At 53.9% G+C, this 16,210-nt stretch overlaps 2 protein-coding genes across 2 annotated transcripts; both read right to left on the reverse strand.

Annotated features, from left to right (window-relative positions):
* Positions 1–18: 18 nt before the first annotated feature.
* Positions 19–2,790, reverse strand: V2A60_004114 (uncharacterized protein; the record flags this gene model as incomplete). Its single annotated transcript, XM_083255436.1, has 1 exon — positions 19–2,790. One exon carries the CDS (start codon positions 2,788–2,790, stop codon positions 19–21), a length of 2,772 nt encoding a protein of 923 aa, XP_083111562.1.
* An 11,301-nt stretch (positions 2,791–14,091) lies between these two features.
* Positions 14,092–15,210, reverse strand: V2A60_004115 (uncharacterized protein; the record flags this gene model as incomplete). Its single annotated transcript, XM_083255437.1, has 1 exon — positions 14,092–15,210. The coding sequence occupies one exon, from the start codon at positions 15,208–15,210 to the stop codon at positions 14,092–14,094; it is 1,119 nt and encodes a 372-aa protein (XP_083111563.1).
* Between the last annotated feature and the right edge of the window lie 1,000 nt (positions 15,211–16,210).

Here is a 16,210-nt window from a genome sequence, read left to right on the forward strand (position 1 = left end):
AGAAAAAATGAAACCACATCAGAGCTCGGGCGCAACCCGCTTCTTCTTGCCAAAGAGCGTCGGCCGCCGCACCAAAGACGCCTTGGCCGTCTCCGTCTCCGTCACGTTGCCGCTGTGCATCGTCTGGCTGTGCTGAATCTGCTCCCGGTCCTTTTTCGTCTTGTCCCGCCGCTCTCGTCGCTTATCGTCAATCGCGTTCTGGTTCAGGTGGTTGAACCCGTTGCGCTTTTTGAAGCACTGCTCCATCAGCAGATTGGCGTCCAGCATCTTGCGCGGCAGCGCCTGCACGACGCCAAACATTTCCATCGGGTCCGAGATTGACTTGATCTCCGCCTCGCCGTGCTTGAAAATCGCCAGCGCCACCCGAAACAGCGTCTTGGAACCTTCGTAAAAGAAGACGTCCCACACACGCAGCGTCGTTTCGATCGGTAATGTGCCGATGAAACAGCTCATGAACCACGCCGTCATGCACAGCGTAATCGGCGGCAGCCGCTCCGTCGAGAGACTGGGATGCCCGCGGTGGCGTGACCTACCCAGCGGCCGTCGTAGTGATCGCGTCGGCGCCGGCTTGAAATTGGTCTGCTCCTCCAACTCACCACCAATCCGGTCCCACACCTCGGGCATCGTGTCGCGAATCTCAGCCATCAGCACGCCCAGGTCCACCTTGGAGCCTTCCAGGCTCATCTCGTGCGTGCCGGGAAGATAAATATGAGTAATGACGTTGAGCAGCCAAAAGCACTGCTCCTCCGTCTCGACAAACAAGAGCAGCAGACCGGCCAGGAAGTTCAGACTCTGGCAGTATCCGATGCGGGGGTTGTAAATGGAAAATGCGTGCAAAACGCGGCGCAGCGAAGTAATGATGGGGGGCTCGCCAGGCACGGCTCGGGCGCTGCACTCGCTCGACGTGTCGTTGCTTGTCAGCGTCGACTGGCTTTGTCGCTCGCTCGTCGAGGCCGAGCCGTCAAAGCCGTTGGGCGAGGGCTTGAATTGGATGTTGTCAGGGAATGTGCGGTGCAGATCTCGCTCAATGGCATCGACGTCAATCTGCTTGGCGTGGGCGTTGAGCAGCTTCTCGTACAGCCCCGAGTGCTTTGACAGGATGGCCGGGCCGCCGGCATAGTAGAACCAGGCGGCGCCACGCCAATCCGGGGGGATGCCCTTGCGTACGAATCGCTTCGTCTTTGCGTTGGGCGGAGGGAAGCGAAGGGGCCGGTCCGTCATCAGAGCATTGTCCTTGAGATAAGCCACCCACTTGCGGCGTCGACGGGCCAGGTACTGTGAATAGTTCTTGTTCCAGTCGTCGTACTGCTCGCGCGTGATGGACTGGTTCTGCTTCTTAAAGCCATAGCGGTCGCGCGCCCCGGGCTCCTCCATCTCAGCATAGGACAGAGTGGGTGCGGGCGCTGGCGTGGGGGAAATAGAGTTTGGCTGCGAATCTGTGTCGGCGATGGGGGAGACGGGCAGGGTTTCCTTGAAATCCGATGTGGCTGGACGGGATGCCACCGAAGCACCGGACCCAATCGACTTGGCCGAGTCTCTGTTGTGCGGAAATTCCTCCTCTTTGATGGTCATGTTGTCACCGGTGACAGCAGGCAGCATCGATGTAAAGGCTGGACTGGAAAAGAGCAACTTGGATTGACGAATCTCAGCGTCCAAGGTGGTCGGTGCAGGGCAAGCAACAGGGCGGGGAGGGTGGGGGCTATCAGCGTCTTGAAAACGGGCAACGGCCGGACCAGTTTCTGACAGTGTGGTCAGTTGTCGATGGAGGTGAGGCAAGTCGTCCGAGTCTGTGGCGTCGTCCTCGTTGTCCGTGTCATCTTTGAAACCTCTCTCGTACATGCCCATGACATCCTCAATGCTGGGCTCGTCCGGCTCGGCGTCTGCATTGGCGTCTGCAGTGGCGTACAGGGAGCTGACGGAGCTGTCTTTTGTCATGACACTGCTGCGCTCGGTCACGGTTGTGCCTGGGGCTGTGGAGGAGGTAAGCTGGGACCTGAAACTCGAGCGTAGCTCGTCCCCACTCGCCCAAGGAGCGCCACCACCCGAGCCGCTGGCAGGCCCTGGAGACGCCGAGACGGATGTGTCTACGCGATTATAAGTAGGAAATGTCGGCCGCGTGGATGTCGGGGCAGATGCCGACCCGGGCGGCCCGTGGATGGAAGGCTGGGGCGCGGTGCGGAGGCGCGGAGACGGGGGTGCAGATGAGTCAAAGGCGTTGGCGAGCAGTGGAGAGGCAAATGTGTACGTAGATGTCACAGAGGCGTTGGACGGCGCACGGGAGCGTGGAGGAAACCATGGCGAGCCGATGTGGTCCGGTGAAGGCTGTCTTGGTGCGACGGCCCTCGGATGAATGGGTTGTTTAATGCTTGGTTTTCGAGGTCTGGAAAAATTGCCGACGGAGCCAGACGACTGGCGCATATCATTGTTGGACGACTTGCCGGAAACGATTCGGTTTGGCGAGGGTAGAGGGTCGTCCAATGGCATGCGGGGAAATTCTTCTCGAAATGTTGGTGAGATAGGTGATCTGGAGGACTGCTCCGGGGCGTCGTAAAAGACGTCTCTAGGAAAAGACTCTGATGTAGGGCTGACGGCCATCAGGTGAGGACCATTCTGGAGAGAATCCCAGCGAGGTAAAACAGGTACCATAGCAGGAAGTGGCGGAGGTTCGACAGGGTCAGGGTCGTCGGGTTTGATTCGGTTAGCATAGAGAGAGAATTGCCTGTTCTTCGCAGGCCGGGCGTGGGCGTCGGGATGGCCATTGTCAACGGGTGAGACGGCCATTTCGGTCATGCTGGGAGCCCAGCTCCGACTGGACACCGGGCTCGCGGTTTCAAAGGTAAATGAGGCCTGCCAGGATCTCGGCAAGCTGCTGGAAACGTCGAGGTTGCTATAGTGGCATTGTAGGTGAGCGTCGCGCGTCAGTCAAGGTCGAGTCGGACAGTTGTTTGCAGGCCGAGCGGCGAGCGGCGAGGTAGCACGAGAAAAGATGTGGCGAGAGAAAGAGATGGACACAGTTAAAAGAGGCGGGCGCACTCCAACACAAAAAATAAGCTCGGATAGCAGATGTGTAGCTTTGTGGCGTCTGGTTTGGTTGACGAAGTGGCTCGATGACGGGATTGTAGCGGACAAAGAACTATCAAGGCGGGTCGAGGGACGGCGTGTGCAGACAAGCTGCAGATATGTTGCAGCAAGGAGAAATTTGGTCAGGCAAACGTCATGGACGACGATGTAAAGGAGAGAGTAGCCGGGAGCCGGGGTTGGTCGTCGGGAGGCCCAGGAGGCGAGTTCGAGGAGAGGACAGTGAGCCACGAGGCAAACAAGAGTGTCACGAGCAGCAAGGCAAAAAGAGAGAGTGTGGGGAGGAGAAGAAGTAGAAGAAAGGAAAGACAAGGTAATCGAGATGGAGCGTGTCGAGTAGCGGCAACGGGAGGCAGCAGGAGGAGGGTATTTCGGTATTTCTGAAAAAAGTTGTAGCTGGTTGGTGCTCCAAGAGGATGGAGATGGGCGGGGAGCCGATGGAGAAGGAGGTTAGGCTGGCATTGGGTACTTTGGGTGCGACAGGCAAGTACTTTTGAGCAAGACAGCACACGAATGGTCATACATTGCCGCTGAGAGGTACATGCAGGCCCTCAACGCTGTACTGAGTAGGTAGCGGTTCAGGCGGGTTCAGGCGGGGCAAGACCACTGAATGTCTCGGTCTTGGGTGGGTTTATTGTTGTTTTCCGGGAACAAGGCGCTATAGTTGGCGCTGAATGGGTGCTATATTCAGTGTGTGTTTTGGTGGATGGACTCTAGGTAGGGAGTACCGCGCAACTGGCAACTGCCCATCCTACACTGAGAGGGTAGACGCTATAATTTAACCCGTCATTAGTGGATAAGCGCTACATTCTAGCGCATATCGCCTGTAATATAGCCCTTTCCTCTCCCCATCACCGCTATATCGGTGACCTCCCTGCCCTAGGCACGCGACATTGACACGACTCACCCTCCCTTCCATCTGCGCGTCTCTAAAGCTCGACAACAAACAAAGGGAGTCTCCGATCAAGATGAAGATGTTTGCTAATGCCTCCTAAAAATAAGTCTCAGCATGGTGAGCGAGACCTGTGCTCTTGCATGCTGGGCCCGCGCGAGGGACGGTGACACCACCACCACCACCACCACTTAAATCATCGTTTGCAGTCACCTGGGCTTGCTGCATCAAACAACAACCACTGAGGTTCCGGCTTCTCCCATCAGCACCACGAGTGATAAAGCTAATATTCGACATTTGCCTGCAATCGCACTAGCGCCACCGCCTAATCTTGCCGCTGGTCGAAACTCTACTGGTAAAAAACTCAAAAAGCAATTGCTTGCTGTTCAGCTCGCCAGAGAGGTGCCAGGGCCTTCCCTGACAAGACGAAAAAGGGTGGGAAAAAAAAAGACGCAACAGACTTGAAAGGAAATCTCAGTTGCCCTCGCTAGGCTAGACAGGCAGCAGGAAACAAAACCCCCTCCCCCAAAAAAGAAAAACTGCGGGTGGCTGGCCAAGCGAATGTTGCATCTGGTCTCTTGTCTCTGATCAGCCACGACAGGCCACACAGACAAACTTCCCGTCCGTCCACACCACCCCTGGCCTGCCTTCCCCTGCCAATGGTCCGCAGGGTGTCATTCATTCTCTCTCCCTCGACCCAATTGCCTGGAGAGCTACCCGTGGATCCGGGTAAAATAAGCAGGGCGGCGGCGGCCTGGCCTGGCCAAGCTGCGACTCGACAGGTCGACTGCTGGACGGCCAAGCCGACTCGAGAGCGACTGGGAGTCGTCGCCCTCACGGCTCGCCCATATTACATCGTTCCATATTGCTCAGTACCCGCGTCGATCGCACCATGGACGCAAGGCACGCCGCTAACAGCGCACGACGTGCCTGAACGTTCCCCGCAACAGCACAACTCTGCAAGCCACACCCACACAACCACGCACACTGGACGCCCAGACGTGCATGACCTGCGCCGCACTAGCAAAATCCTCCATATTACTCGCGAGTCGCCGCAGGCTTTCTTTTCAACCTCTGGCCTTTTGACCGGTGGTCGGCGGGGACGCTTATGCACGATCCGATGCACGGCGCTGGCCCCCTTACTCTTCATGTCTTGTACCATGACGTGACGGAAAGAAGGGTTTGGGATTGCATCCCGCCGTGTCTCTCCTGGGCCGTCCGTCACTCGTACGACTGATGTCGAGTAAAACAAAAAGCAAATGTGTGCTTAATGCCGGATGTCATCCATGTTCTGCCCAGTTTCCCAATTAGGCAGTTGGTCCTAGAAAGCACAATGGCGTCCAGCTAGATGACTGCTAGTGCTCGCCACTGGGGCCTCGTTTTGCAGGTCGTGCATGGGCTAATCGTTTTCGGCTACTTCAGGACTCTTCCATACCTGTTGGGCCATTGTCAGCTTGACCGGGTCTCGATGGACTTGTCATGGCATGTATGAGTAGCGTCCGGCTCCATTCCCGTACCTGACGGCTTGTGACAATCAAGTTCATGCGCCAAAGAGATGCCACTCAAACGTATCAGTTGTCAATTTTCTGTGTGTCGAGCGTTGCGACTATTGTGACAGCTCGCCTCTCTCAGACACCAACATTCCACCCCGCTCACATCCCAAAACAAGCGCCTTGACCTCATACTACTGGCACAAGAAGAAAGCAACGTCATTCGATTCCTCTCACAGCCCGTTGCCAAGTTTAAATTCTTCTCCGAAAAGCAACGACCAGGACCTATCCCGGGGCCCCGGTCGTCCAGGTCCTTCTGCGGCGCAAGGGGTCGGCCCGTGTGTGTATGTCTTTGCGTGTGCGCCGCTGGCAATCTCTTTTTTTTTTTCGCCGCCCAAACCTGGTAAAGAGTGCGTGCGAGAAAAGCCTTAAGACTGGTATTTATTAGCAGGCTGGCAGGCTTGTGCGCGCAAGGAATACACACAGTGCACTGTCCTACGAAGTGCCCGTCCGCCGCCACAACACAGTAGCACTCTGCGCACAGCCAGGCTTGCTTCTTCTCATTGTTCCGAATAAAGACACCAGGTTTCCTTTTGATTGCAAGGACCCCAACCACCCACGTCGCATCTGAGAGCACCTGTGGGAGCCTGAGGGGTGACAGAATCAGACAGATTGGCTCGTTGTTGCCAATGTGATATTATCACGACTCAGACTTTCTGCAATCGCAGTACAATTTTCGGCGGAATCTCCCACAGACTGCAATTTACTTTTTCATCCGTTGCCCGCTCCCAACGGTCATCCTGCGCCCGTCTTTTGTGTTGACCAGGTTCACCCCTAGTCTCTGACAGTCCCGTCCCGGGTACCGCCCGCCCGCTTCCCCCAAATTAAACAATAAGGTATCCGTACTTACTAGGGAGTACTCCGTACGGATACTCTGATACTAATAGTACCAGTAAGTACCACGTCTACCGCGCATCGTCGACGGGAAGCCTGTCTGAGCCAGACTTGTCCCCCTGCGAGCTACCCAGCAGATTGGTGGTCCTCGCGTGGCATCCTTGACGAATGAGAGGCGTGCAAATTACTCAAACACCCGGTGTTCGCCCAAATTCTGTTCTTCGAGCGACAGTCTTTCGTACCTGCATATCTCCCTGCTGTTATACATACTTGCATTTACATGCGCAGGTCCGGAGAAACAAGGTCCGGAGAAGCACAGGCCCAAAACAAAAACCATTCCCCAGCAATCCACCCGCGTTTATTACGTACGTCCAACGGCCACTATCTACTCAGTATTATTCTGTCCTTTTGCAGAGGTTACCAGGTTGCCGTGTTAGTGCTGGCGCGAGCACGTCGCTGGCTTTTCAGCCTCGGTGTTTCCGACAGTCCGGTTTAGCTCATCAAGTCGCCGCTCAGCCATGGTCCTATTGACCAGGGGCAGCATATCGCGCCAGACCAGGGCCATTACTTCTAGCCTGCTTTGAAAGAAAACAAAGTTGCTTCTATTCGTAAGCAAGTAATGCGAATGGGGGGGCTGCCCCCAGTATTAGGCCTGGAATCGCCGGCTGTCGCGTCGGGTATGCTTTGCCTGGCGTTGAAGAAATTTGGTGGCATTTCATGCAGCACATATGATAAATGCCATCTGATATAAGTAGCGGCGAGCTGACTAGCCCCATACCTGTACGTCAACGGCGTCCAATGTTTGTTTATACTTTCGAAAACCGAGCGGCAGCCCGGAGCAAACATTGGGTAACTCGAACCCCCATTATTCGACCCCATGATGCGTCTGGACTCTTGGGCCAGCATGCGATCATGCTTCACATGTCTCCAGCCCATCCATGCTGCAGCAGACGCGATGCTCGCATAGTGCCAAGGCAGCATGACTCAAGCATTGTATCTGTCCAAGGAGTCGTGCTGTCATCGACATCGGAACAACAACAAAACAATTCGTAAACCCGGGCCCGGTTGCGCCGTATTCTATCGGCGTCCATCTAGGCGTCGATTCCTACATCCGCCAGCTCGGTTTCTCACCCATGATTCTTCTTTCGTACCAATAAACAGACTTTTGGCCGTTGTACAGTCTGCAGCCATGCAATGTGTCATTTCTGATGGCAATTATGACGATTGGGCGCCCGCCGATGAGAAGTAAAATAGTATATTGCCGGCGTCTTGCCGCATTGTCTGAGGAGCAGTGACTGAAGCGGCGATGACCGACAAGGGACAGAAAGTGTAATAGACATGCCTGTCCGATTTACACCTGTATCGCTTAATCGACGGCCTTGAAACTTTTCTTCTGCATCAATGGAAGCCGGTGGACAACATCAATCCATTGAATACGCCGCCTAATTCACTCCTTAAAGGGCATCTGCGCTCGCGGAGAGAATACCCCATTCCCATTCTGCGGTACGTGCCGCTGATACCCTATAGAAACATCGAATTCGAGCCCAGCGAATTCATCTTTTGCTCTTCAATGTACTAGATCACAAATTGGCAATTTAGATACGAATAGTCAATCGTGTTTTTGTTGTTGTAGAACATCCTCGTGCTCGACAGTTGACTCGGATACTGACTATTTTGGTCTGCTACTCCATCTCGCTTCTGATGTCATCGCCGGGGTTCCATCTGCAAACCTTGAAGATCGCCGAGCTCCTCCGGAAGTCCAGAAAGGGAGTTTTTTCTCCCCCGACAAGGATGATGACTCTTTTCAAAAATGACTTGCTCTGGGGCTAGGCTTTGTTTCCGAGGTACTTGTCTCCGATGAGGGCTCACCTTTCTTTGGATTCTCATGGCGGCAAACAATACTCTGCGGAGCGACAAAGGAATTGTAAAACAATCGAGTGGATGAACTTTATTCGGCGTTTCCTAATATCCAAACGCAGCTGAACGGCGACTAGGTGTATTCGATGTGCAGGTATATAGGTGCCCGTTCCCCAAACATGTCCACTTTTGTGCTTCTTGTCCCTCTCATCTGAATTGAAGCATCTACAGACCTGATCCAATCCAGACCGGTGTTGCCATTGGGGTTCTCAACGACGTTTTTGAGGAGCGAGTTGAGATGACCCGCAAGACTGATAATACCTTCTTTTAACATGAACAGGTCTTTGACAAGGCTAGGCATACGTCAAACCCTTCTCTTGATAGATGTCTCGAGCCTTTGCTGGTCTCGCCACGAAATGCCCTGTTGGGATTTTATTGGCATTCGCCAGGTAACAATACTCTTTCTCTATTGATTCTCTGCCGAAGCGCTCTTGATCTCAAGCACATTAATCGCGCTTTCTGCTTCTCCTCAAAGGCTCAGGGCCTATTGACGTCCCGGCAATGACGATACTTTGCTTTTTGTAGCCGGCTTCGTGTCATGAGAGACTCGCCACCTGGCCGACGCGTGGTGCCTCCATCCCTATCAAGAGATTTGGAATATTGGAGCGACATCGGCGCGATGTCGGTTCGGAAGCAGCCTGAACCTCCGAGTCCCTTGCGGACACGACCCTCTCCGCCTGGTTTCTTGTGCTGGGCGAGCGTTGCTGCTACCTAAAACCAGGAGCGCACGAGATTATGTGCCGACCACATACAGCAGGGCGATTTCTTTTCATTTTAACCGAGAAAACATTCGATGAACGGCAGAGCTTGAAGCCAGTCCGCAAACTCAGTTTTGATTGGAGAGATTCAGTACAGAACTGTTCTTTCACAGCCTTTACAGAGCTGCGGATTCAACTGCGCACCCAGGCTATATTCGACTGCCTCCAATCCACTGGACAGTGCCATCCTTCGACGCAATACGGGGCAAATTTTCTGGCTGGTAGTAGTCTTGGCATCCTATCACAAGTGCGTAAATGATAGTTTTACATGGTCCCCGAAAATGCTCCGGAGAATAGGATCGCGCTCCAGCTTTCGCGTCAGTAGAGAGCTCTAGACGCGGGACTATTGAGGTTCTCAAGGAGCCAAAGTACGTATTCTTACCCCGTATATATGTCTCATTATCTAAAATTGTGCTTTATAAGGTGCAACTCAAACGCTTCTTCACAGCCGCAATCACCCCTGTCGACATAGCCATAGTGATCGGATAACGGATATGCAGCTGCCAGCTCAGTAACGAGGGGTAGTGAGCTGGGATATTTCCCATATGCAGAAGAAAAGGGGGGAGCCGCAGTACGAAATAGACAGGCTAGACGCAAACTCTAGATGCTTCCGACATTCCTGATTCTTTGCAAGCTAGTCGAGCGAGAATCGCAACGATGAGCGTGCCTAGAGATGACGATGAAGATTGCCCTTTTATCGATCATGGTGATTTTCTTGAACCATACTGGGGCAAAACATTCAACGTCGGGGACATGCTGAGAATTGAAATGATAGGGGGGAGGCTAACGGCAGATCAAATTACACGGTAACGTGCAATCTTCGAATTATTCATAAGAATGTCTCGAGCAGTTGGAGAGGAATAACACTGTGGAGTACGACGCCGAAAAGAGAAGAACAAAAAGTGCTACTCTGACAAGCTACTCGCAGGTTCCAAGACATTCGTCTTTGAGTCCGGCGCAGAAGGACGCGATGGTGTTTGGACCAATTTTACTAGGTGCGCTGACACCAAGCTCTACTACCGATGGAAGATTTCCGCGGACCTGGACTTCTCAGACACCGAATTCATACTGAAAAGTCAGACTGAAGAAGGCCCCTCCTTCTTCCAGGACACACATTCTAGCCCCCCCTTCACTGTTCGGAAGCCCGCGATGACGACTTTGACAACTGGCAGTCCAACCAGCTCATCGGCGCCTGATCCGACGCATACAGTATATGTCAGCCAAGCCCCGGCATTATCGACTGGCGTCAAGGCAGGCATCGGCGCTGGTGCTGCGGCATTTGTGGTCGTCCTCTTTCTGTTGGCGTTTGGACTATATCGCCGGCGAAGGAAGGAGAAGACGTGTCGTGTCCCGGCCACCGCCGCAGAACGTCGCGAAAGGTCAGAAATAGACGGGGAGGCCTCGAAAAAGCGAGGCATGGAGGCCGACGTGCTGGAAATTTCAACGGTCGATGGAGGTAATGCTACCAAATATACCATGCCGCAGAAGGAGATTGTTGAGTTGCCGACAGAGAGAGGCAACTGAAAGAAGCTACTACGAAATTCTTCCTCTTGACAGTTTGTTGGTGCGAGGTTGCCTAGTGCGCTCTAAGAAATGTCAGCACTGTACTACATCATTCTTGAGCAGGGATTGCGACTGTGCAGGGTTCAATATGAGGGTCATTCTGTTCCAACGGCCGTGTATCGCCGCCAGCATAGCCATTGACTAGTAGGAGATGGGATAACGCAACTGATGAAAGCAAAACTGGACCCTAAATACTTGGAGATGTCTACACAAATGAACGACCTGAATAAATCTGGGTGGCCAGTAGAGTCGCCGTACCGCGCGAGCGTGTGCAAGCTGCCACATAAAGGTTTCGAAAAAAAAAAGCTTCCGAGACAATAATCATGAGCTGAACACACATGAATGCCTTTGACGTTGCGCAACGCTCGGAAGAGGTGGACCAGGGATCAGAGTGCACATAATAAGAGTGGCTCTGCCGTTGCCCGACGCTGGTGTTTTGCTATTGATAGGTAAATGGTGACGGAGAACTAGTAGCCGGAGCATCGATGGGCATTGCCGGTTTTTTGAAGCACACCGGCAAGCATGAAGTGAGAGACTTGGAGCGTATGCACTGGCACGCATCATATACCGAATATGGCATGCCTTTCTGCGTGGCATGCAAATAGCCAGGCCAATAGCTACTATTGCAGACAGAACTGCTCTGAACAAGTGGTCTTTGTCGCGCACTGCTGAGATCTTGCCTTTGGAGGCCCGACTCTCCGTGAGCATCAGCTGGCGTGGTGTCTGCAACAACCTTGTCGGTCTTGGGTGCTAGCCGTGTCATTGAGAACCTGCACCGGCTCCGACGGCCGCGAGAAGCCTAGTGAAAAGGACATTCCGGCCTCGTTGGCTGCCATTTTTTTTCGTCCTCTGGTCGTAGCCGCTCAATGGCCAACTTGAAGCCTTCAGTAACATATAGACTGCGCTGCTCCAGTGATGAATTAGCATGTGCAATTTGTATAGTGTTACTGTGCGGAATGGCAGTGTCTGGCGCGGCGCAAGCGTCCGTTGTCGCTTCGTCCATTCGGTTTTGGTGTGCGAGGAGAGGGATACCGCAGCCCGGGAGTGAGCCCAACGGAGCTGCGCCCTCCGTTCACCGGCAGCGGCCTAGACGGCAGTGTCGACAACAAGCTTTTGGCTTGCATGATCATGGGCTGATCCCTGTGTTAGCCGGCTCATCTGCAACATGTGGCTAGATTCGGCTCTCAGGGACGGCCTTTGTGCTTCTCTCTGGCCCAAGGTGTCTGTCTGCTGCCCTCCATAGCATAACAGCTGAGAGGCGCATACATACGGCTGAGATGCATATCCCCGGCACCTCTGCACCCAAGATTCTTGTGGCTCTGCCTCAAAACTCCACATATCGATCGGATCAGTAGTGTTTAAATTGACAAGAGTGTTCCGTAATGGTTGCCAGCCCGCAGAGATTCCGCTAGTCAAGTTCCGAGACACCACGCGTGGCGGAGGGGCTTTCAAGATCGGCAATGATCCCTGGCCGTCTTGTAATGTGTGTCTGACGACAGGTTCGGGATATTGGCACCTAATGCATGAGATGTGTTTTAGGGTGAGGCGTACAGTCCAACTTATAATGCTGTGTCTGATGCAGAACATGGTCTGCTTGCCTTCACTGCACTGCTCTAGGGAAGGACTATAAGCAACGCGCAGAATAATGCTGTTGTATATTATAGACCCCGCCAGCAAGAATCAAATTGCTTCTCACACCTCTGCCGCGCTCATAGTTAATGATAGTGCGTCTATATAAGACAACATTCAACATCCGAATTCTCCCGGCCAACTGCACACTGTCTGATGAACTGCATGACGAAGACGGCGACAGACATACCTTGTATTGATTAAATGCAATGCAATGCTCTGAAAAGCTCAGCTAGCCACGGATAGTCAGCTCTGTAGCTTGGCGCATAGACAAGAGGGACAGACGGCGCCTGGCATGTACTCTTTACTCTTGAGACAAAGTCCAGGCCGTCGTTTATACTATTCCGACATGCATGGGGAAAAGCTGTCTATCCCGGGTCCAAATTCTACCCCGTGACGGGCTCCAGAAATCGCCAATACTCTTAATACCGCTCGGCTTCCCTGTGTATATATAGCAGTGTGATGTTCTACATATTCTGATTGCATCACTCATCTCAGTATCTCACTTTGCCACAGTCGATTCCGAGCTAAAACATTCTACACGAGAACAACACTTTCTTCTCCGCAATGAAAATTTCTGTCATTCAGACCGCGCTCAGCCTTTCATTGGCGACTTTTGCCTCGGCAGATGCAGAGGCCTTTGGTCCAATTGTCAGTCCATCACGCAGGTTTCTTACTCTCACTGGGGAACTCTCTCGAAGCTGATACCTGGTCACTACCCATACTTAGGTGTCCTTCTTTGCGAACCCAGCATTTACAGGGATCCGGAACGACGTGAATCTTCTGGGTTATTGTATTAATATGTCGGATGAGTTGTATGTGCAGGCCTTCTTCTCTCCTCGCTCACTTCACTGCCGACCAGCGGACCCTGATCACTGAATGCCTCTCTAGCTATCACAAAGCGTCGTCTGCCCGGTTCTACCAGACGGGAATCACCTGCGACTTGTATACGTGAGTTGTGAAACGCGCTAGAAGCCGGGTGGTGACTAACGACTTTGCCATAGAAGCCGTAGTTGTCAGAATATCCTGTATTATAAGATGGATCAGAGCGAGCGCAATTTCGTCAATTTGGGCATCAATGATCAACTGGGCAGCGTTAGATGCAACAGAAAGTAATGGCACTCGTACTACGAAGTTGGGGAAATTTAACATGGTTCTATCCCAGGCTGATTTGAAAATTTTCCGTTGCGTGCGAATCAATATCTCATACGATTGTTCGTTTTGCATAGTAGCGCTAGATCAGAGTAGTCGCCTAAACTTTATGAAGCTCTTTTGTTATTGCTGTAACTGGACATAGCCACTGGCATCGATGAATGTATCATGCAAGAAATATGGCCAATAGCCTACATAGATACCACACTCTCTTGAAGCTATAGAAAAGGTAGAAGCAAGTCAGCCTCGCACCTTGCACAAGCTCCGACAGACTCTTGCTCAGACGAAGTTGAGCTCGGTAAATGGTAGCGAGGCTTGCTTCAGGGCCAAAGAGGCGTTGATAAAGCTTGAATAGAGCGGGCATAAAGGTAGAGATGGTTGTGGGATCAATATGCTTAATCCTGGCAGCGGAGACGGCCTAGGACTACATGTAATGATAGATTTGCGTAGCGGAGGAACTTCGGAGGCAGTAGAGACACCAACTTCGGTCGCGCTTCTGAACGACTACATCAAGTCACGGCAGAAAGATACTTGAGAGCTGATCGTTATTGTATATAGCTTGCATAATTATACAGATATGTATAAGTCTTCTCGTGGCGCTAAGTGACCCAAGTGGCCATGTGTGTCCGATTTTTTGAAACCTTTTGAGACCAAAGTCGCTGGAAACCGTGAACCACAGCCGGTTCCAGGTGCTCCTATATGTCAGACGCCCGAGTAACTAGGCTTTAATCTCCGAAACGAGCACCGATTTGCCCACCGGCAGGACACGGTGCATCTTGGCACCTTGCGCGGCCAGGGAAATGACCTCTACAAACTCGGCATCCGAGGCGTCCTCGTTGAACTTGACGCGGACCAGCGCGTCGGCAGACTTGCCGCTGAACTGCGTGGTGGACAGCAGCCAGAGCGCCGCGTCGCCGTCGTCGGTCTGCTCCGTGGCGTCGGCGACGTGGACGAAGCCCGGGTGGTTGCCGAGGTTCGGGTGCCGGACCTGGAACAGGTTCATCTCGCCGTAGTCGTTGATGCGGCCGAACCAGCCGGTCCCGCCCGTGGCGTTGCCGGCGAGGCCGAACCAGAGGCCGGCCAGAGGGGACCCCTGCGGGAGCGCCGTCATGCCGACCGGCGTGTTGCCGAGGCGGGACGGGATCCAGAGCTGGCTCGTCGCCCCGCTGCCGCCGTCGATGCTCATGATGGACGACGCGCGGTCCTGCGTGACGTAGACGAGCCCCGTCGCCGGGTGCTGCTGGATAAAGGCCGGGCTGTCCAGGCACTCGTACAGCCGGTAGTCGGCCGGGTTCGCCACGTCGGCCGAGAAGACGTAGTACTTGCCCGTCTGCTCCGACGGCTCCCGGAGGCCGGCCCAGACGCGGCCGTCGTCGCTCTCGTACACGTAGTGGGGGCCGTTGCCCGGCGCGGGCACGTCAATCGTCATCTCAATGGTCGGCGCGGCCGAGAGGTCGGCGGCGGCGCCCGGGTTGACGAGGATCAGCTTGTTCTCCGACTTGAGCGACATCCACATCCGGCCGGGGTACGCCCTCGACGGGTTCACGCCCGAGAGGCCGGACCGGCTGGAGCGGCCCATGGTGAAGGTCCGGTACGCGACGGGCCGCGCGGTGTTGGGGTCGATCTGGGCCTTGATGAGCTCGCTCGATGACGGCCGCGTCAGCACGACAAGGTCCGTCGCCAAGGGGACGCGGGCAATCTCGTGAGGCTCGCTGGCCGGCAGGACATTGTACTCTGGGAGGCCGCGGCTCTCGAGGGCAGACTCGCGCATCGACAGCACGAGGCCGGCGTGCAAGGCCAGCACCGCCGTGAGGGTCTTGGTTGCGTGAGAAAACATTGTTGGCTTGTGGGTTGAGTTGGCTTCATGCAGGCCTTGCAGAGCGAGGTGCCCAGAGGAGTTTATATAGTAGCTCGGGTTTTTTTCAGATAGAGACCTATGTCTCCGCAGATTCTGATGCCTCCTGCATTTTTTTTATGACTAATCCTGTTACGAATACACTTTATGAATGAAGGCCTCTATTCTTGTTCTATTTTGAGCGGCATATCTGCATCTCGAGTCGGTGTGCCTGTGCCTTGGCTATTCTCAGAACAGCGCCCGTTGATCGGCTGCTTGAGCCCCAGTGTTGCTACTTAGATTAGGGTCTCAAAATGAGCTGACGGAATAAAACTTGTCAAAATGTTTCGGTCGTGTTTTCCCCGTATTGCAGCGTCTGGTAGCCGTAGCTGGTGAGCCACAATGCTCGGGCCAGGTCCCGGCGCCGTTGAAACGGTCATGAAAGTACTCAGTAGCCACGATTTCGGCCCCTCTGGCACAGCAGCGTAAGGAACCATTCAAGGATCGTCGTGTTTGCTCTTGGAAGATGTCTCGTGCACGGAAGATGCTGGGTGCTGGGGGCCCCGGTGCTCGCGTCGTTGAGATGCGAGCGCCGGCGGGCGCCCGCCAGCAGGGGGTTCGAACGAACCCCGTGGCGGGCGGCGCACAATCTTGTGACGGAAAGTGATTGTTTGGTGCGCCGCATAAACCATTGCATTAAGCGGCGCATCTGGTCCGCATTTCCGTTGGACTGAAATCCAATCAACCCTCTTTGGTGTCTGTCTGCCAGCGTCTAGGCAAGCACACCAACAACGTATCCCAACTCTTCGACTCTTTGCAGGATGCCTCGGACAAGCCAGTGTTTGCATATTGAAAGACTTGGTCGGAGACGAGCCCAAGACGAACCCCGGAAATATGTTTGCTCAAGTTGCCCGAATCGTGCAGATTGTCTCAGTTCGTCACATGCGCCGAAACCAAGCTCTGGTAATGAGCATCATCAAATCGGCCAGCTACACTCCGGGAC

Source organism: Cordyceps javanica, chromosome 2, assembly GCF_051103115.1.
Source record: "Cordyceps javanica chromosome 2, complete sequence".
NCBI classification, from domain to species: Eukaryota; Fungi; Ascomycota; class Sordariomycetes; order Hypocreales; family Cordycipitaceae; genus Cordyceps; species Cordyceps javanica.